Source organism: Poeciliopsis prolifica, unplaced genomic scaffold (assembly GCF_027474105.1).
Source record: "Poeciliopsis prolifica strain line A6 unplaced genomic scaffold, Auburn_PproV2 SCAFFOLD002, whole genome shotgun sequence".
Classification (NCBI taxonomy): Eukaryota; Metazoa; Chordata; class Actinopteri; order Cyprinodontiformes; family Poeciliidae; genus Poeciliopsis; species Poeciliopsis prolifica.
The window spans coordinates 6,660,870-6,683,118 of NW_026562377.1; the positions used below are offsets into that span (position 1 = coordinate 6,660,870).

General features: G+C 36.3%; 1 protein-coding gene across 3 annotated transcripts in view; it reads left to right on the forward strand.

The window, feature by feature from the left end:
- rabgap1l (RAB GTPase activating protein 1-like) overlaps positions 1-22,249 on the forward strand; it is a 99,343-nt gene that overhangs the window by 62,096 nt on the left and 14,998 nt on the right. For all 3 annotated transcript variants that reach the window (XM_055056686.1, XM_055056701.1, XM_055056690.1), the window contains exons 14-19: positions 1,768-1,881; positions 7,156-7,230; positions 9,232-9,357; positions 9,931-10,074; positions 13,721-13,762; positions 18,391-18,519. In XM_055056686.1, coding sequence (XP_054912661.1) covers positions 1,768-1,881; positions 7,156-7,230; positions 9,232-9,357; positions 9,931-10,074; positions 13,721-13,762; positions 18,391-18,519 — 630 coding nt within the window. The remainder of the gene's footprint in view (positions 1-1,767; positions 1,882-7,155; positions 7,231-9,231; positions 9,358-9,930; positions 10,075-13,720; positions 13,763-18,390; positions 18,520-22,249) is intronic.

Here is a 22,249-nt window from a genome sequence, read left to right on the forward strand (position 1 = left end):
CTCAGCAATAAAAGCAGGACTTAGGTCACTTTATCTTTGAAACTGCATGCTGTATTGAGCCAAGTTTAGTAAATTATCTTAATTAGTTAGATTTGGAATTCACCAAAGTCTGCATATAACTAAAAACAGTATATATGTTCCTATTTATTATGAAATTAAACAAAAACTAAATGTTTATGAAAACTTTGTTGTATTTTGTCAGTAACACCTGTGCAAACCGTCTGTTTATTAATGTGCGTAACTGTTTGAGACAAACGGCAAAAGATTTTCAGCTGTAATTGAAAATGTAGTTCTTCATAACTGTAACTCATGGAGAAGATTGTAAGTGCATGCCACACAGAATATATTCACAACTTATCGCATCAAATAATGTTTAAATACATGGAGGTTTGTGTTAATAGGGTGACAAAATGTGGAAAAGTTATAGAAATGATAATATTTTTGCAAGGCACCCTAAGTGAGTTGCAATATAAAATATTCAAATAAAGTACAATGAAAGAGGAAAGGTTCATTTTTTTCTGATATTCTGCAAAAAGCACTTTGAAGGATGTGAGAGCAACAGCTATAGTTTCCCCCAAGTTAATTCTGTAGCCTATATTTGCTATTCCCCATTCCTAGTTCTCAGTTTGCATTTCATCAAAGTTTTTTTGTGTGTATAACATATGTGGGACATCTCTCTGAAAGAAGAACCTTGTTAGTTTGTAGTAAAAGGGAACCTGGAAAGCATTGTGTACTTGCTGTCTGCCTGGAAAATAAGAGGCGGTGCTGCAAACGTTTAGGACACATGGATGCTGAAAGAGGACAGATATGAGCTGAGAAGAAAAAAAATTCACGAAGCAGCTGAAGCAAAGGCACTGTGGGACATGAAGTAGAAAATAGAGGAGAGTGGAAGTGAAAAAAGCAGCCGATAAGCAGGAAAAAGTAACAAAAGGCTGGGGACCGAACACTACAAAAGACCATGCTGACAGAAATTGCAGAGAGGAGGAGGAAGGGATAAAAGAGGAAAAGGAAAAGGATTAGCGAGCTTAGAGGACGTCCTCTCCATTTTTATTTTTTTTTGGGGGGTATTTTTTGAGTAATGAGGCTGTTAATTAGCAGAGGCATGCATGCTTTATTAAATCAAAGTGTTTACAACTTTAACTGTCAAACAAATTCTGGACGGTATTGCAAATGTTGCCATGGTAATACGGCCGTACTAAATGATGGGATAGTTTAGCAAAGGTAAAGTAAAAATGAGCTGTAAGTTATTTAATCTAACAAAGTTGCATCATTATCATTACATATGCGTCACAGCATAGATTCGCCCTCAAAAGTATTTATTTCAAACAAGGTGAAATGCCTCTAAATATTTTTCCCTTTATGGTTTGAATATTTTTATAAAATCTACAGTTATAAATTTCCACTTACATTTTTTCTTGTCGTAAATTTATCCCTGTTCTAGAAAAATTTGCAAAATTGAAATTTAGATCCTCCAAATCTAGAAAATTAATTTTACCTGTCATAGTTGTACTTTGTTCTTTTTTTGATTTGGCTGTAATATCACATAATATATAGCACAAAGCGCCACCTCCTCACTACAAATCTCATTAAAGCAGAACACACGGCTGTACCAGCAGCTTTAAATCCTTTACTTGGAGTATGGCGGATACATGGAAAGACTGAATATTAAACATAAAAAATTAAAGGAAAGTAATTATGTCAATCAAAAACAGAACATTTTGGGTTGCCGAACCCTGGTCTGAAGTATATTCACCCTCTGTGTTGCAGGACTCGGCACACGAGAGCGTCATCACCCGTGACATCCATCGCACTTTTCCAGCACACGACTACTTCAAAGAATCTGATGGAGATGGACAAGATTCACTCTACAAGATCTGCAAGGTGAGCCCAGTTCCTGACAGGGAGGCTGGAAAAAACATGCAATTAGTTTGCAACAATATTACCTGTTGGCTTTGATTTATTGTTTATCAGAAAAGTAAATTTTTGACTATATTATTTGTTTGTTTAGCTGGCCTTTCCTTAAGGGAATATTTTAAGATAATGTTAAGTTTCTATGAGGGCTGATCCTACCGAAATTAGCAACAAATAACATTCATAATTATTTTTCATTTATATTATTTATTAATAATATGAATATTAACAAAAGTATTCACCAGGTTAATAAATACATGGTTTGATAAAGAAGGTAATGTGCCAAATATTGCATCAAAAAAATAAGAACTTATCGTTATTTTTGTTCAGTTATTTATTCTTTTTTCCATATTCTGTATTTACTTGGTGAATTTTCATTATTTTTTATTGCCACGTTTTTTGCATACATTGATTTTTCTCCCTTATCTGGTTATTTAGAGACTTTTTTCTCATATTTTAAGATGCACAGTGACAAATGAGCAAACGTATGAGCTCCTTTGATTCAGAGTAAGCTTCTCTCCTATTGGTGGGTTAATCTTGTCAAAATTAGCAACTTCGGATCTTGAAGTTGACCATTAGAAGACTAATTAGCCATTAGGCCATCCACTTCTCACATGCTAACATGCTAAGAGTCAACAGCTCGGTAAAGTGATTGTTGGCGTCCTCCAACATTTAAAAGCTACTTTAGTTTTGTAAATCTGCTTCCATTTTGATGTAATTCTGCAAAACTAAATGAAGAAAGACGCTTCTATAACTAGAAGGTCCCCTGCGTTTTCTCATGCTGAGGCAATTTTCTATGAAGACACGCTTTTTTCCAGTCAGAACCAAGGTCAGTACTATAGAAATGTGTCAAAGTGAGTCCCGCTCCCTGCCTCTGTGCCTCTTTTAACCACAGTGCTGCTTTTATAAACTCTTCTGCACATCCTGGATATATTTCCAGCTGTTCTGTCACAAACTTCATTATCTCCCCGCTGCTTCAGTCAGTCAAGTTGCTGCACTAAATATCTACCATTTTTGTCACATTTAGAAATAAGAGCTGCAGAATGGTTTATATCATGCTCTCACTAACGTAAATATATAAACCAAACATCCAAATTAATATATAGTGAGATGATTCTGTGTAGAGAATGAAGACATAAAAAAATGCTTAAATTTTTAAGAGCCCAATGAACTAGGAGTTTAGTGTCCTGCCTAAAATGAAATGGTCACAGTTGTTTTTCTCTCATTTACTATAAAGTAACTGACAACAGCATTAAATGACATGAAAAATGGATAATATTTTCTGTATTATTCTGCAATATAAAATAAGATTTGTTGTGAAATTTGCCATATTTTACAAACTTAAAATGTTTTTGTTAAATTTGTATTCAGTTTAGTGACTATTCAAGTAGCAACATTTTAATCCTTAAGTAATTTGAATATTATTAAATCAAAAGTTCAGTTTTGAAGTTCTTAATTAATACCAAATAAGATTGTCACAAAAACAAATTTTGCTGGATAATGAATTGTCCCAGAAATGATTGCTATTGATAATGGGATAATGATATTTTGCACAAAACACTCCACATTGAAACTGGAAAACAATTTAAATATTAAAATAAAAAGAACAAATAAAACAATAATAAAAACCAAGCACAATAAAAACCATAAATAATATGGATTATGAAGTCTTTATAAACCTTCAAAGAACATTAATCATTAATTTGTTGAGTGAAATTACATTAACTGTCGTCTATTATTTAAGTATGTTTAGCTTTCAATTGATACGGTCTTCATATTCACTTAAACAAAAAGCTGAAATGCCAAAGAAAGGAGCTTGTTAACCATGAACTGTTGTTTTTCAATGAAACCAAAGCGAGTTTTGGTCTAATGTGGTATCCTGTAACTTTGTGTTTTTGTTGCACAGTAGAAACAGAGCATGTTTGGTCAGAGCTGTAGAAGAACCTGTCAGGAAGGTTTAGCATCCACTCTGGTCCCAACTAGGTCAGAGTTATACCAGCCTTCATTTGTATGCAAATCCATGTAGATTTTCAGCTGTTAAGGTTGGTTGGATCTCCAGGCTTTACAGGCTTGGAGTATCCAGGACAAAGTTCATTAACATCTTTATAACTTCTTCCATTTCCTGCCTGAAGTGCTTCGTTTCCAACCTTTATTCTCTGGGGAAGGTCACCTGCAGACTTGGTGCGTCTCTAAAGTCCTTTGTTTCAGAAACACCCAGCAATAAGCTGGAAAATAAAACCTGCAGCTCTTTTCATTTTTATTGAAAAACAAATTCTTTCTATCATATTTTGCACTTTTTTAGACCCTGTTAGTGTGTTACTGCAGGCAGCAGCTCTGGGAAAAATTAAGAGACATTACAAAATGATCAGTTCCTATGACTTAATTTTTTATAGGTTTGAATAAAATTAGCATTGATCTTTTATTGTATAAATACTGACAACATGTCTCTGATATTCCAAGCAAAAATGTTGTAGTTATGCAGTGCTTTTAGAGCTCAAATAATGCAAAGAAAAGTTTATATTCATTTAGAAACAACAATACCCATGTTTTAACCAGGAGGTTTTCAATGGGGTTCAGTGCAGTGGGCTCAATTTTTTCCAGAAATGTATATGTCTAAATAGAATTACCCCAAGCTATTATGACTAGATTCTCGTAATTAAACAAAACTTCTTGTAGCTTGGTCCTAACACTCCGTAGAGAAGGTTATGACTGAATTAAAAAACACTTTTGGAAATAGTTTCTGTCATTTGCATTTATTTTTTTTCAGAAATGGCAGCAATCAACAAACTAATTTATCAATGAAGATTGGAAATCAGATCTGGTATGAAGAAATCTGAGATTATATTTTTAAGCAATATCGCCCAGACATGTCCATGTCACACTTTTTATTTTTATAAATGGTTAAAACGACACATTTTTCTCCTCCCACTTCACAATTATACAATGTATTTTGTTCTGTCCTACAAACCAACTATAAAACATGTTGGAGTTTCAAATACTGTTGTATACTTAAGAACTTTAAGGACGGTATTGCTGAAGTTTTAACAAATAAAGCCCCTCAGATCCTTACAGAACTTTACAAAAAGATTAATAAGACATTTGAACCAGCAAACACTTCGTGTTACTTGCTATACGTCTAAGAATAGAAAAATCTGTCTTCTCTACAGTTGAGAAGCTAGGCGTTTTTTGCAATAATCCACCCCTCTGAGTCCATTATCTGCCCCGGCCAACAAATTTAGATTTCACCCACCAGGACCTCCCCCATCCATCTGTCAGCGCGCTCTTCTCCCAGCCGAGTTGGGGACGTGTGAACGCCACACTCCATCAAGCGTGTCAGCTTGTAGATTACGCCGCAGACAGCGCCACAAGACTTCTCCATTACCTTCACATCAAAATACCGAAATTAGCTGAGCACAGCAGCAGAGGGACTGTTCCTGTCTGCGCTTTTCTTTCTGCCCATCGTTTAACTTTACATGGAAAAGAGTGAGCATCAACTCAGCAGCTAATGTTCTGGGTGTGTCGATTCAATTTCATTTAACCTTTTCGCATTTTGTTGTTGTACAACAAGGTTGAATGGATTTAATGTGACAAACCAACACAAGGTAGTTGGAAATTGGAAGGAAGTTGGAAGTTTTTTGTTATTAATCTAATGTGTTCTGTGAAAGGCGTCAAATGACTGTTAAAGATCATAAATGAAGGCAATTGCTTCTTAAAAACCAACTAGGTAGGAAAGGTAAGATGTTTAAAGCAGAGTTGAGTGTCTCATTGACCAATATTTAAATGGAAACAGTTTGGCGCAGCTGCAAATCTACCAAGACATCACCGTTCACCTAAATTAACAGGAAACGTAATGAGAGCATTAATCAAAATCTCCTGAGAGACAGCTTCTCTGTAACAGCAAAATATGTTTCTGCAAGGGATTTACTCATGGAATCTCAATATATGTGTACATGCCACACTTTTCTGATTATTTATATAAAAACATTGAAACTGTGTTCTTATTTCACTTGACAGTTATTCCTGCTTTTTGTTACTGTAAAATGAGACTGTAAACAGTGAAGTTTTAACCATCTGAAAATGTTTCCAGGAATCATATAGATGTTTCAGTGAAACACAGATTCATCTAACAAAAACACATATAACAGATTTGCCTGAAATTTATATCACATTTCTACTTTTCTGAGATTTTTTAGTCGGTGGCTCATTTATAAGCACTCCCCTGTACCGCAGTTTACTGCATTGATTTATTGGACAAACAGGCACAAACCCAAGGTTGCACACTGTAGTTATACCCTGTGTCACCTGGTGAATGCAAGGACAGTCTATATCATGCCTTTACAGTGGCTGAGTAAAGGCAGTGTCGGCTAAAATCCTACACTGGTTTTCAAAGTTTATGCGCTCTAAAGTGCTTCAGTCATCTTTTTAAAAAATCTGTTTAATTAGCCGCAGAACGCCTGTGCCGTGTTAGCAGACTGGAGGCTCAGCTTTACATTCAGAAAATCGAAAGCTTGTAGAAAGTGACATTGAACAAGGTTGACACGAACACAGAAGAAAAAAACGAGACTGAGAGGTGTTCTTCTGAGGAAACTCCTGTTAAAACTGAAGTGTTACGGAGAAGCTGTCTCTCAGGAGATGTACTCTGTTGGCACTGATGTTCTGACAACAGCAGTTATATTACAGTGATACACTGGAAGAGTAGCGAGGCAGAAAGCTTTTAAGATCGATTAGTCTGGATGTGAATGGCTGCTGATCCTCAGATTTTTGCTTAAGAAGGGTGGTAAATGTCTTGAGCACATAGATCATTCTACAAAGGGAGAAATGCAGAATGCAAAAATTTTAGCTTCACCAATGAATTGTAACGAGTTTATAACAGTTTAAATAGATTATTTATGGTTCTATATTTATGTTTCTGTGCAAATTTTGTTTTAATTCGTCCCACTTTACTTTGCCTAAAACCATCTTCCCTCCTTGGTTCCTAAGCAATTGAATTTTTCCATGTTTAAAGAAAAACTGTACAACTTTTCATTATTCAGTCCTGCTTCCAGGTATAAAAGAAAGAACTAAAGATTTCAGCCAGCGAACATCTGCAACTTGTCTCTACTTCTAAAAAGATTGCGCTCTAGTGACTTTGGGTTATCCATCGGCTGCAACTAACCTTAAAAATGCCATTGAGTTCATGTTGGTTGGTGATAAAATTACCAGTTCACATTTTTTCTGTTTTTTTTTTTGTTTTTTTTTTTGCAGGCTTATTCTGTCTATGATGAGGAAATTGGTTACTGTCAGGGTCAGTCTTTTCTGGCTGCCGTTCTTCTTCTACACGTGAGTAAACTTGACACCCATTAAATCTCCATTCATTAGATTAATGACTAATGCAGTCAAAAATGTGGCCTCATAACCTTACCTGTTACATTTTATATAAAAATTGATGACAGGTAAAACTGTGTTTTTATATATATATGTATATATATATATATATATATATATATATATATATATATATATATATATATATATAATATATATATATTTTTTTTTTTAGACCACCCCAAATAAGAACCACCCGCGGTGGATGAGAAGGGAATTATATATATATATATATATATATAATTATTGTTGCGGTTTCTCATGTTCATGTTAGAAAACGGACAGAAATGATAAATATTGTGACTAGAAAAGAGATATTTCATGTATAAACCCATTTCTTTGTAAATCTGAACACCTGCATTTCTGTCACTTAAATATCTTTTATGTTAATTTGTAGTTTGTAAGCATGTTTATATTGATGTTTTTTGTTTATTCTTTCTTTTTGATGTTTCTTTGAGCTACTTATGTTGCGACTAATTTAATAAGAATATTATTTGTCGCTGTATTCCAACATTGAACATTTGTTGACACTCAAAAAAGAGACAAAGACAAAACAACATTTATAACTACAATTAAAAATGGCTGAAATTAAAGACACTGACAAGGTATATGTAGTGTTATAATTCACATGGGGAGACTATTATTTCCTATTTTTATTAAATTTTAACTAGAGGAAATTTTGCGAGAGAAAGTCTGCAAAGACAGATGGAGGAGAGATAGAAGAAGTGACACATGATGGAGGAAATCCCAAAAGGAGGAGAGACTGGAGGAAGTTTGATCAAAGTCCAAATACCAAGGGCAGAGGAGGTTAAAGAGCAGAGAGACAGAGGAGAGATGTCAAGATGGATGAGGAAGGAGAGTCATGAAGAAGGGATCTGAGATTAAATGAAGAGGCAGAAGGAATTGGTGTGGAGGAGGAAGAGGCAGTAAAGGAAGAAAGGAGAAGAAGGGATAATAGGAACGTCGCTGTAAAAGAAGGAGGCTGACTGGTTGTGTATAGACAAGGTGTCTGGAATATTTATTGGGGTTCAACTTTACCTGCAGAAGTGCATTCAGCTCCAAACACACACTGTATCTCTGATTAAATATCTCCTCCCTCTCTGTGTGTGTTTGTGTGGAGCCATTAATACCCACAAAGACCCAGTGTTACATTTTCCCTCATAAGCTTTATATTTATGTGCCCAAACAAACAGAAACATGAAGAGAGCTTGTTTATAATAAAATTGTTAAAGGCAAATATTTACATTTTGCACATTTTTGTACTTCTATTTGGGGGTAGACTGCTTCTGAAAAGCGTCCAGGTGATAAGCAAATGTTTTTTGATTCTTGAAAATGAGCCTCTGGAATGTAACGTCACAAATCAACCCCAGCAAAGCCCAGCCTGTTACCCAGCTACCCCAGCTGAACTCCAGCATGTTTTGGCCAGCTGGCTTTACTCTGCATGCGCTGTACAATGCCTGCTGGAGGAGACTAGTGTTTTGTTGTCAACTTACCATCTAGAAATAACTTGCAGTATTCATGTTGATTGTGCAGGAGGCTCTACTTTTGCTATTCAAAGATTTGAGGTTGTATAATTGCACATCTGTTTGCAGCCATTTTGCCAGTGTGAATGGGGGACGTGGCCAGCAGTAGCTTAGTTCAGTTTAAAGTGACCAGAGGCTCTAAAGGAGCTTAGTCTGAAAGGTCTTCAAAAGAGGCAAAGCTGAGCTGAATGAAATGTCATTTTCAAAGAATAACTTTGTGTAAAAAAAAATTTATGAATATGTTTTGTATAGACCATAGACCTACCCTAAACAGGTAAGCATAATAAGTCATCTTTAAAGTTATTTCCAACTTTCCTCTGTATATAAATGTTTATTTTGAGACTGTAATAATGTAACCTGTAACATCATTTGAACATTTTGTTGTTCAAGGCATCTATTAGTGTAATTAATGACGTTATCTATGTGTTTTCAGATGCCTGAGGAGCAGGCCTTCTGTGTCTTGGTGAAAATAATGTACGAATACGGCCTCAGAGCTCTCTACAAGAACAACTTTGAAGATCTTCACTGCAAGTTCTATCAGCTGGAGAAACTAATGCAGGTTTGTGAAACCGACCCGTAAGTTTTAAAAGACAAGTCACAGTGAAATGAAATACAACGTAATGTTTGAAAACACAATCCTAATTAGAAGTATCAGTAGAGTTTTATAAATGTATGTTTTGGGATTGGGCATGTTGGTCTTACATGTTGTTGCAACGTTTAATATAAACTTTTTTTTAAGCGTTACCAGGTGTTGCATCAGTTGCATTTTCTCACATATCTGTTGCTTGTCAACTTTTCCCTCTGGTCACCAAATATACTTGAAAGTCTCAAGAATATGGAGAGGTGTGTTGAAAATCAAGCCTCGGTAAATCTGCGATGGTCGACCCTTTTCTACATTTTTTCAAATCAGCATTTTATTAGAGTACAGTACTGGTCATAGAGTTTCTTATGCTTTTTTAAAAAGCTCACTCTATGATTTTGGTTTCATTTCGGTGCAAACCCTCATTGTTATGTCACTGAAATTTAAACTAGAAGCCATGAGCAGTACTGCATCTTTGCTTTATATTGCTGTGAGGGTTGTTTTATCTCAAAACACTTTCCTTGTCCTTTTTTTTCCATTCTGCTCCTGCAGGAACAGCTCCCAGACCTTTGGGCCCACTTCCAGGAGCTGAACCTGGAGGCACACATGTATGCCTCCCAGTGGTTCCTCACCCTCTTTACGGCCAAGTTCCCCCTCTGCATGGTTTTCCACATCACTGACTTGCTGCTTTGTGAGGTAAAGGCAGCACAAAGTGGTATACTTGGAGCATTGTGAGAGGGATTTAGTCTGCATTGTATGTATAGAATCGCTTAATGAGAAATTCAACCATCTGGAAACGTGAAATAAGATGAAATGGATGAAATGGTAAGGTTAATAGGAAGAAAGGAAAGTGGCAGACATTAGAGGGTTAGCCACCATTATGAATTGACTAAAGAGATTACAAATGGGAATAAAAAGAGATGATTGTGGAGGAAAACGGTTGATCTGTGCCTTTGTGGTCAGAAGTTTGCATACACTCCTCATTGGTATTAATGTTTTTGGAGCTTTTCGTTATTGTATTATTTTTTTCTGATCCGATCAAAATGGCAGACAGATTTAAACTGTACATACACCTACTTTAATTTATAAAAAATGGATCCTCCTCACTATAAAAGAAACCACACATTTCTGTCAAAACATTTAACGTCTGAAAGTTCTGACTTGATATTGTACCACTTGTTTGTTTTATACATCACAAAAAAATTGCTAATTATTTACTAATTTAATATAATTAAATAATTACATAATTTATTTTTCCTTAATATCCCAGTTGCTCTGTTTCTTTATGCCTTTGAGAGTTTCTATTTTTTTTAATTTAGTTGTGCGTTCGTGCACAATGACAAAAAAAGGAATTTTGATGTGAAATACCTCATCTTTAACCATAGTCTGCATGTTTTCAATAAGGTTGTGGTGTTTAACTAAACACCACAACCCTGTTGGAACATTTAATTGTGCACAAAAAAGTTTTAATCAGAAACTATTGGCTGAAGGTGAAGTAAATAAAACTTTCCCATCCCTGCAGCTCACCAGTATCACTGGTAATGAAGTGGACCCTCAAATTGACCACCATACTGGGGGTTTTAAGGTTTAAAGCCTCATCTTGACTCCTTCAAACATACTAGCCTCCCGTATTTCAAAATTATGAGCTTCAAACTGAGATTTGTGCCAGAAAATCAATCATTTTAAATAAGCTTTAATACATCTAACAGGAAAGTACTTGACAGCAACGAAAATTAGGGGTTTCTTAAGTTGATAGAGTATTTTATCTAATTATTAGAGTATATGTTAGTATATGATATAGACCAGATTTTTACTAACTTTTTATAGAATAGAATAGAATAGAATAGCATTTATTGTCATTGAACAGGATTCAACGAAATTTCTATTGCAACTCCCGTGCAAAAAGTCAAAATATACAATATTAAATAAACAAACACACAATAATAATAATAATATATACAACTAAAATTAACTAAAGGCACTCAACCACACCAAGAAGAAGCAGCAGGTCCAATTATGGTATTTTGTCTGTGTGGCAGAATAAGAAATTTTCTTCCAAAATGTACAAATAATTTGCAGGCTGAAACTTTACCTTCTTTAAATGCTAAAATAGTCTGAATTCATATACTTTTTATGCTGATCCGTAGTTGTTTGAACAGATGAAGGTGGTCACTTTAAGGATTTTGAGACATAATTTAACCTCATCAGAAGCTTTAAAAGTCATTAAATCATAAAATGTGCTCCAAAATTGTTAAAAAGTACAATAATCTTAGTGTATGAATGTATTTAAATTTGATTTGAGTTATTGAACGCTTGAAAAAAAATCTTCTTTTTTGATATTTCTCGTAATAAATAAGTAGAAATTATTTCTAAAGTTGAAAGTGATTCTAAAACCATCCCTATAACCTATTGAGTTTTTTTTATAAAAAGTTTCTTTGCATAAACAAACATGAAATATGTTCCTCCTCTTTCCTGCTGTCCCTCTTCTGTCCTCCCTCCGTCTCTTTCCTTCTGTGAGCCTGAGGCAGAATAATTAAAAGTTTCCTTGTTTTTTCTCAGCCAATGAGCTGCATGATGAAAACGTGCCAGTAAAACCTCAGCTCTCACATCCCTCTGAAACCCTCCTGTTTTGGGGTCTAAATTTAAAAATTAAAGTGATTATCTTTATTTTCTCAGTTCTTAGCAACAATCTCCATCTAATTCACAACCTCGTTTACCTAATTTTTTAGGTAAACGAGGTTTTCATAGCTGAACTTGTAAGCCTGTTTTATTATTCAAAATCTCCAGCTTTTGTTTTTACTTCTCAATCTATTTTTTTCTATTTGCAAACCAGAACTCAGGACCGAAACTTATTTTATGTCTTTTTTTAAACGAGTGACCTTGCTGGATCTGAACAATTCACCTCACTTTAGTATTTGTGAAAACTTCCTAACACACCCATACTGTGTCCTCCCCTTTCTGAATATTTGGCTTTCATCTCCTCTCATTCTTCCTTGCTGGGATGAGTTGGTATTTCTTTCCCTCACACGCTCCTTTGATCTTGGCTCAGCATGGTAGCACCATCTTCAGGCCCACAAAGATCGGTGTGTGGAGGCAGAGCACATCTTCTTTTCATTTTCTTCGGTTATTTTTGGAGCTCTGGATATTTTTAGCTCCATGTTGCCATGTGAACTGGTTGTCCCAGAGACCAAGGAGAGGGGTGTTCCCATGCAGAGCCGGCATCGGTTCTACGTTTTCTTTTTGTGTCAAAAGTGAAAGAACTGTCACAGTAAAATGGAAAGCAAAAAGCAGGTTTTTACAGTGGCCCCGGGCATAAAGCTAAGAAAGAAAGCTGTGAAACACTGTACTTTTTAACAGAATGTAGACGATGTTTTGAATCTTAACAAATAGAGCGGTCATACCTAAGGTCACCTTAAAGGGCAAGTATTAATCAAAACTCACATTTTTGCTTCTGGAAACAGCCCAAGCATTAAAAAAAAATATCCCAGTCGGTTTTTGGCAATATGTTTTTGGTGTCTGAAAAAGGAGCCATTTCAGAAACCTTCAGAGTCTAATGTCACAAATCAGCAGAAAAGCCCAGCTGATCCCAACCCGTTGCCTCGCAACCCAGGCAGAGTCAGCCGGTGTTTTGTTGTTGACTTAGCATCCAGAAAACACTTTCTGCATCTTTGTTGGTTGTGCAGGAGGCTCTACTTCTGCTTTTCAAAGATTTAAAGTTATATAATTACGTATCTGTTTGTAGCCATTTTCACTTGCGAGTGCAAACGATGAGTTGGGGGGACGTGGCCAGCCACAGTAAATTTGGACTTAAAGAGACAGGACGCCCTAAAGCGTTTCATTTTGATCGAACATTAAAAGAGGCTGAACTGACCAGACTGAACTCACTTTATCTAAGAATGATTTAAATGTTTTGTGGAAAATTAAGGATGAGATTTACTCCAAAGTTACAGCACAAATGCAGGTTTTTGTGAGTAAAAACAATTGAAATCTATGCATAACTTTTCTTCCAATTCACTTTTATGCTATACTTTCTGTTGACTTGTCACACAAATCTCCTATGACCCTCTCTCAAAAGCAATGAAATATTTATGTAAGATGTAACTAAATAATAGATTTCAAGAGGTATAAATACTTTAGCAGGACCACTATAGAAATATGTAGTGTTTCTGTAAGGATCTATTTTATTTGTACGTTCAAAATGGGCTAAAATTTAATCTAGAGAATTAATGTTTCAAAAAGAAAAAATTACACTGGCTATGAAACTTAAAGTTTACTAAAATAGTTTCTTGTATGTTTTGTTTTTTGCAAAGTAAAAACTTGCATTTTTCTCTGTGTCTTACAGGGACTGAGCATCATCTTCAATGTGGCCCTGGCTTTGCTCAAGGTTAGTAATATAGTCACACATTTGTTTAATTCTAACATCTTTTATTATGTCTAGCTATACAATTAGCTTCTATGCAAAATTTGAGCATCTTTTGTTTTAATTTGAGCTTTATTTGACTGTTTATTCATTATTTGCGTTGCAAAATTCTTGATATTGGAAAATACTGTAAAGTTTGATTTCCAACGTCATTATTCTCTTCTCTAAAATTTGTACTAAACACTGGAGCAGCGGGTTCAAAACCATTTTCTAATATTTGGCGCCCCCAAGTGCACATAAAAAGAACTGCATGTGGACGTTGGGAGATCAAATGCATTTCCACACTTTGGCTTAAATAAAATGTCAAAATGATTAAGAGAGAAAGAAAAACAACTTTCTATTTTATCTGGTTGCTAATCAGAGTGATATAAATTGTTGTTTGTTGGGATTATTTTCTTTCACCAACATATTCTTATATTGAAAGAATAAATAAGACAAATGTATTCATTCTTTATTTCTAAAGAATGAGCACTAAATGCTGTAGTGGCTTTATTCATGTCATATTGTCATGTCTTTCTGAATTGCAATGGATTTTGTGTAATTTATAGTCCATGTTTTGCTGTTATGTGGGGCCTCCTGGTTTTTGTTTGCAGTACGGGTGTAAAGGTACACAAAGATGGACTTAGTTGGATTTTAAGGTCTTCGTTCAGTACTGGAAAATTTTGGTATGAATATATTTTTGTTACCCATCTATTAGACTACAAATCTAATCGCATCTCATTTACTTTTCAATTAGTGTCTTATTAATGTATGTTTTGTTTTTACAGTTTTAAAAGATCTTGCCGAAACAAAGACAATGTGTCATTGCTTTGGATTTAGGATCAAAGTTTTCTGGCATCATTTAAATTTTCTTAAATTAGTGGCTGCACCATGTAGAGAATAATTTATCTTAGACACTAGGATGTCTGTGGGCCTTTCATACATCGGGCACGTTTGGCTTCGGTCATTCGTTGACGGTTTCAAAACAAAAAAGTAGGTAAAGCGAATGATTAGCTGAACAGTTTTAGTTAGAAGATCTTCAAAAGCTGCATTAGTCTAAAATTTGGTACAACTTCAGAAATCTCTTTTATTAGGGGCATCAACCCAAAGTAGCAGCCCCATGAGTAAGTTTGACTTTATTGAACATATTGGAATAAATAAACAAAGTTATATACAGATAAAATTAATTTAAAGCAAAAATGAGAAAAAGAACAGTAATATGTATTTACACGTTCAAAGCAGTGGGTAGAAGTATAACCTTATTTTTTTTACCCACCCCTTTTACATTAATAGCATCATCAAATAAATAATTATTAATTTTCACTTGGTTATAACAGTGTTTTTTAATATTTTATAAAAGCAGGCATCCAGGTCTGTTTACATGCCACTGTGAGCAAGAATCAAATGTTTTTAACATGCTAAAATTATTTCTATATCAATATATAACAGAATAGACTATGTCTAAGCTACTCAATCTAAATTGTTACATATTAATAGATAAAATATAACCACGAGCAACATAAAATTAAGAAAAATTTAATATTCCATGATGCAGTAATAATTTACAGCTTCATTAATTAGTAGCAATAATATTGATAATAGTCGTAATAGCTGTAATTATTTCTCATCTCAAGGCATGATGAGCATCTGCAGAGACGACAGCAACAGGCTGCTGCTTAGAAAACAGCAGAGAACAACATTCTTGTGAAAGTACAGTAGGTATTTTACCTACAGTGAATTCACCATAAAAACTAATTTTATGTTTTGAATAGAACTGAATAATTTATTCGTTCCATGCACACATAAATAAAAAAAAAAGAAAAAAACGATGATAATGCAAATAGAATGTAAGACGATACCATTGTGAATAAAACAATGCCGCTGTGAAGAAACAGTATGGTAAAACTGTGCAAATGTTTGTATATGTTGACAAATGGAGCTACGTAGAAGCAGCGCAGAGATTTGAGGATTCAGTGGTTTGCAATGGGAACAAATGAGGATGGTCAGGATGATGATTATGATGAAGAGGGGGAGGTGAGTGGAGGAGCTCCCACTGCCTGCCTCTTATTGGCCGGTCATGACGACATTATCCTCCTGCTTCCCTCCTGCGTTACCCGCTGCTCTCACCACCCCTCCCTTCATCTGCGCTTGCCTCCCTCCCTGCCCAGCCTAGCAGTTGCTATCCACATCACAACAGGAGCATTGGCTATAACATTAGCAACCTGAGCCAGAGGGAGAAAATCTCAGCTTTTGGTTCTTTTTATCCCACCCTCTTCATCTTTACCTTCCACGGATTCATGCTCGGAGCATCTTCTTTCCCTCGCTTTCTCGCCTTTTTGCCTCCTTCTCCTCTCCTTCCATCTCTTCCTCTGTTCTCTCTGCTGAATATTTATTTCTACCACGCGTTTCTTCCGTCCATCATCTGCAACGGAGCCGCCCCTGCCAGCTGTTAGCATTTTAGCAGTTAGCATCACAAAGGTTGGGAGAGGCTTCATGGGAAGCAGTGAGGTCTCTTTGCTTTGCCTCGCCCCGGCTGCCCGGCAGGACCAACATTTCTGACAGTGCTACAACATTAACTCATGCCAGCACTCATCCTGTGTGGATCAGAAGAAACTTCCTCTCTGAAGGAGCTGGCTTCATCTGAAAGACCAGACCGGATGCCCGGCTGCTAATAGGATCCTGCAGGAGCAGCTGACTGGAATATGATTTTACTCACTAATCCAGCGTGGATCTGTGAAGAAAAAGAACAGTTTATGTTTTCTTTTACTTCTTATTCTGGTTTTTAATGCATCGTTGGTTTGTGTGCGTCCAGCATCCACTCAGCCAAAGTAACACTGAGCATCATCTCCTGCAGGCGGAGAAGTGCCATATTTCCAGCGTTAACAAACCTCCTCTCTTCTCTCTGCACCGACTGTTCCTGCTTCAGAGAGTGGATAAGGAGCTGTGTTGTTGTTTTGGATTTCAAAGAAAGCTAAAGCGTTGTCAGGGGAGGAGGGATTTGAAGTTTAACATAAAAGAAGAAATCAAAAAAAGGTGGGGTCTCCGCTTTTGTTTCATGAAGCAGCAGCCCACGTGTTGAGCCATTTTGTTGCTAGGTGACAGCATACCGCACTGGAATTGGTCTGAGTTTTTGCAGAGGAAGCCGAGTGCAGGAAGTGTGACTGGATTCCCAGAGTGGATAAATACGTCGCTGTAGGACTCAGCATTATGCAGCTGGCGGTGTCGACTCATCGTTTTCTGACTGTGATTCTGAGGCATCAGGGGGCTGAGCTGAGGCTCTGACAGCGGGACAAGCTGAGGGGCCGCCACGCGACGTCCAACACCAGACGCAAACAAATCTAAAAGATCACCACTAACTGATAAACATCTGCCCGACACCCTGGAGTCAGCTGCCAGCCTGGCCCCGGAGCGGGACGACCCCTCCCCTCTGCCCTGTCCCACCCCACCGCCGTCTCCGCCTCGCTCCCCGCCGCCCTCTCCTCCCTCCGTCCCGGCCTTGAACCCTCACCTGACCCTCCCGGCCGCATGCAGGGCGCTGGAGGATGGCGAGGGAAAAGAGGAGGAGAGCGCCCAGGGCAGCCAAACCTCAGCGGACCCTTACTGCAGGGTCATGGATCTTCTTGGGATGGGACACAGACTCTTCGTCCCCAGGCTGCTGGCGGTGAGACGAGACAAACTGGAATAAACATCCTGGATTAAATTTGCTCGGCATGCATCGTTGATTTTTTTCCTCCTGAAAACAGAATGAGACAAAAAGCTACATTTCATTCCATTATTTCATCTGCGATTAGGACTGGAGAATAAATCAATAACAATATGTATCACAATAAACACATGACATGATCAATATCAATAGATAATCTGTCTCATTGAATATTGAACAGACAAAATAATCCGGAGCTCTGATCCAGAACCGCACAGCATTCTGGGGGACGTAGGCAGAGGAAAAACTTTAGCTGCTCAACTTCTAACGGGAAGCTAATCAAGATTGGTGGCATCTACTCACTCACTCGCTCTTTGGTTACCTAGCAACAACCTCCTGAGGTTGTTACCTAGCAACAATCTCCTGAGGTTGTTACCTAGCAACAACCTCCTGAGGTTGTTACAACAACCTCAGGAGGTTTTCAGTTTCAGTTTTCACCTCTGTGCCTCATAACTTCTTAAAAATTAAAAACAGCTGTGTTGAGTGAAAACTGGATAAACTGGAACGGCCACGCTACCAATTTGGCTGCTCTTCAAATATTTTAAACAAAAGACTAATCAATAGCTATCAATAGTTACTTGTAAGTTACTTTTCTTATTTTAAGAGTGCTAAGATATTTGTTCTAGAAAATAGACCAACATTACTTTGTAAGATTTTGTTTTTGCATTATTTTGCCGGTGAAATGTAATTTTTTTATATTTTCCTCAATATAAAGGCTTTACATTTTCTTTTTTTACTGTTACTCTATCAAGTTCATGTAAATAAAAACAGTACTGCCCCATGTACTTAACTGCATGACTCTGACCTTGTTGTTAAACAACTCGTATGATGAAAAAGACCAGCTGTGGAGGCTCCGTGCTCGGTGTTTGTGCTGCATGTGTCTCATCCACCTCGTCTTGTCTCCCTCCAGACGTCCAAAGAAGACCTCCTGCAGGCGGACTTTGAGGGGGCTCTCAAGTTCTTCCGGGTCCAGCTACCGAAGCGCTACAGAGCTGCAGAGAACGCGCGGCGGCTGATGGAGCAAGCCTGCAACATCAAGGTGACACAGGACGTGCTCATATGTTCAGGGCCTATTGTTTGGTGCTAGATTTCATTTTGAACTTATGAAATTAAAAAATAAAAACTCGGCACAATCTAAATAAAATTCCGACTTAATTCATAACTCGCATGCCTTTAAAGAAACGCAGTTAAAAAATAGTGCTTTTAAACGGAAGAAAACTGAAAATCTGAACATTTGCTTTTAGAATAATTAAAAAAACCAAAAAATAGACATACTCTATGACTAAGTTGTGCTTTATCGTCTTTCTTTTACATTTTAATTTAATTGCTCGTCTTTTCAGTTGGGAAATAGGAGACCTATTTTATCTCAGAACGTCAGTGTCTGTTTTCATAACAGGCAGCACATGTTATCATCCTGCTGCTGAAAGTAGGTTGTTGGTATTTAGGGAATTTGCTGAAATCACCAGAGACCACAGCGGCACGGCGTGTTCTTGATATGTATGCATGTGTGTATTTTGGCAGTGTGTGCAGTGATGGGATATGAGAAGGGAGAAGGTTTTCCAGTTTTAGATTTCAAAGGAGTATTTTTGCTCCCTTTTAGGTAAGGCACAAACTGCAAGACTCCAATCGAGAGTAACAAGTTTTAAGTGTTTGTATTGCCCAATGTGTGACTGTTAATTTTAGTACATACAGGACGTCCACTCTGTGACTCACTTCTTATCTCTGGCTTTACTTGTGAAATCTTGCAGAAGTACAATGTGTACAAAAGTAAAAACGTATAACGTAATGCATAAATATGCAGATATGTTCGCCTTCTTCTCATGAATGAGAAGCAAATGCTGCCTTCTCGCACATTCCTTTTTTAAATGATAATAAGTCAGGTCATGCCATTTTCAGGCCTTTCTGCAGTTCCTGCTTCCTTGATTTGGTTAAATATTGGTTTGAAATATTTTTTTACTGAGGTTTTATCTTGTTTTATCTGCTTAGGTTAATATTTTAACAATTTTCTGGATTATCAGACATTAAAAAACTCTTCCTGGTTACTCACTGAGCTGTTCCTTCATGCCAGTCAGTAGGTGAGATAAAGAAAAAAGCCACAAGATAAATCAAGAATTTGTATCTCGTTCTCTTTATCTTTCCGTATTCAGTTTCTTCTTGCATCATTGTATCTATTTTTTATTTATTTATCTTTTCCTTCTTGACTCCTGAAACATTAGTTCCTTTTGACTAAAGTTTCTTTTTTGCCTTTTTCTCAAACAGAAATGCAAATATAAAATGTAGTTGGGTGGATTATTAGGATTTTCTGTCCAATATTTCTCTATTGGTTTGAAATATTTTTCAGGGATAAACTTTTTCATTCTTATTCTATATGTCTAAAGCAAGGCCATCTGCCTGATTCAACACAACTTCATCTTTTTCTTTAAATAAAACAGGGCGTTGCATTTCACGCTAAAAAAGGGGGAAATTGAGAAATAAATTACTTTTATTGTTTCATTAATTTAGGACCTTATTGCAACAATCTTCTTGTTTATAGAAATTGAATCCCTGCAAAGTTCCAGGATATTCAGATGCTTAATATATAAAGGTTTAAATCTGAAATAAAAGAAAGAAGCTGGTCGGTTTTCTGTTTGTTTTTTCTGTTAACTGTAGAGGTTTTACTTGCGCTCACAGCCTAAAGGAGTGCATATATTTAATATATATCTCTGAAAATATAAAACTTTTTTAAAGTTTCTCTTTAAAAAAGCTTCTTCAATTTTGTTTGCCTGCATTTTTTCTTAACTAATCTTTGGTAGAAAAATTGATCAGCTTGCCAATTTTGTTTAATTTGGAGCCAGTAGATTTTTGTTCTCATCTGTAGGAATCTCTGGTTAAAAATTTTTTTTTAATAGTTTTGGATCTGTGAAGTTAAAGGAACATAAACTAACAATGAAACCAAAACCAGCCTTCAGTTTTTCACTCATGAGGTAAAAAAATACAGATCATTAACCCGTCTTGAATGACATAAACATAAAAAAACCATCTGTGATTGCCTAAAGCTTTCCTCATGAGTTTATGCCCCTCCTCTGTTATATTTTTAAACCACTTGCAAGCTTTAAATAGAACATTCCCTGTGGATGCAACGGCATGAAGTGAGTCTGATGGAGATGAAGATGAAACGATGCCATGCGCTTCTCTTCACTCTGTTTTCATTTCTGTCTTATCCATCTAACTTCAGCCCTTACAGGTCAGAGCAGGTCACGTTAGCCTGCAGTGTAACAGCATCACACACACACACACACACACACACACACACATTTCCTGTCTATGAAAGATTCACATGCATCATAATTTACTGTCTGGAATTTATTTTCCATGTCTGAATGAAAAATAAAAGAATTGTATTCCAGAATTTTTTCTTATCCAAATGTCTAAATATTTGGTCTGTCCTTCCTTCATTTCGTCCTTGCATCCTTCCTTCTTCCTTTCATTTTTTTCTCCTTTCCTCACTTATATACTCTGTATTTCCTTGTTGCCTATCATTCTTCCTTCTTTCCTTTCTTTCTTCATGTTTTGCATTTTTACTTTCCGTATGTCCTTCATTTTTTTCCTCCCTTATGTTCTCCTTTATCTTTCCTTTCTTTCTTTTCCTTGTTTCCTTTCTTATACACTATTATTTGATACACTTTGTATCCTACCTCACATCATTCTATGTGTCCTTCTATCCTTTCCTTGTTTTCTTCCTTTTACTCTTATATACTTTCTTGTTTTTTGCCTTCCTAAGATTAACTTTAACATTATTTTTATCAACAATGTAGGAATATTGTTAGATTTCTCTGCTTTTGCTTTCAAAAATAAATATATATGCAATCATTTTTAATTTCAGTTTCTTTATACCACAAATTCATAAGGCAATGTTTTCATCAAGAAAATGTTAATTTCTTGATGAAGGCCGACACTAAGAAAAGTACTTTTGCTTTTCATAAAGTAAGAATGTCATTCTCATACTTCATCCTACCCAGAAGGCAGACCATCTCATCCAAGATGCATTTCTTCTCCTCACCCTCCCTTTTATTCCCCATATTTCCGTCTGTCACCATTTAAATCGGATCAGCCGAACTCCATAAGCGGCTTAAAACAGCGAAAGAATTTCTCGGCACCTTTGCTTGATGAACATAACGGGTGGAGTGGCTTAAGCTCTCTGCGGATTTTAGGAGGAATTTGAATTTCTCAGCCGGTTTTGAAAAACGTACCCACAACCAGAGTGATGACTTTAAAAAAACAGATGAAAGGCTTTGCATTTATTTCCTACTTATGGGGTCGATTGATTAACCAGCTGAGAACCTAAACTTCAATAGACCTTTGTTTCTTTTTCACACTAAGGCACAATAAGAGCAAGGAGTAAAACATAACTTTGAATCATGGGTGAAGACACAGAAGCTGTATTAATATTTTAAACTTCTAAGATCTAAAGATAAATGTAAACCTACAAACATGGTGGGAGCTGGTGGTCGATCTTAGTTTGACCCTGTGCAGGAAAGGTCAAGAATGTTTGTCAGGAACTATGCAGAGGAACCAGGTAGCCAGATAAATAATACTTTTGTGCAAATTTACCTTTGAAAGTCTTGAATGATCTATATAGGGCTTTATAGATCATTGCAGAACATTCAACCACTTTTAAAGTGATCAGTTTTACTTTATTACGGCACTCAGTGGCCAAGCTAATAATTATCAGCTGCAAGCCCAGTTTGTTTTGCTTTTAGTTGCAAAGGTTGGTGAAAAAAGTTGGTAAT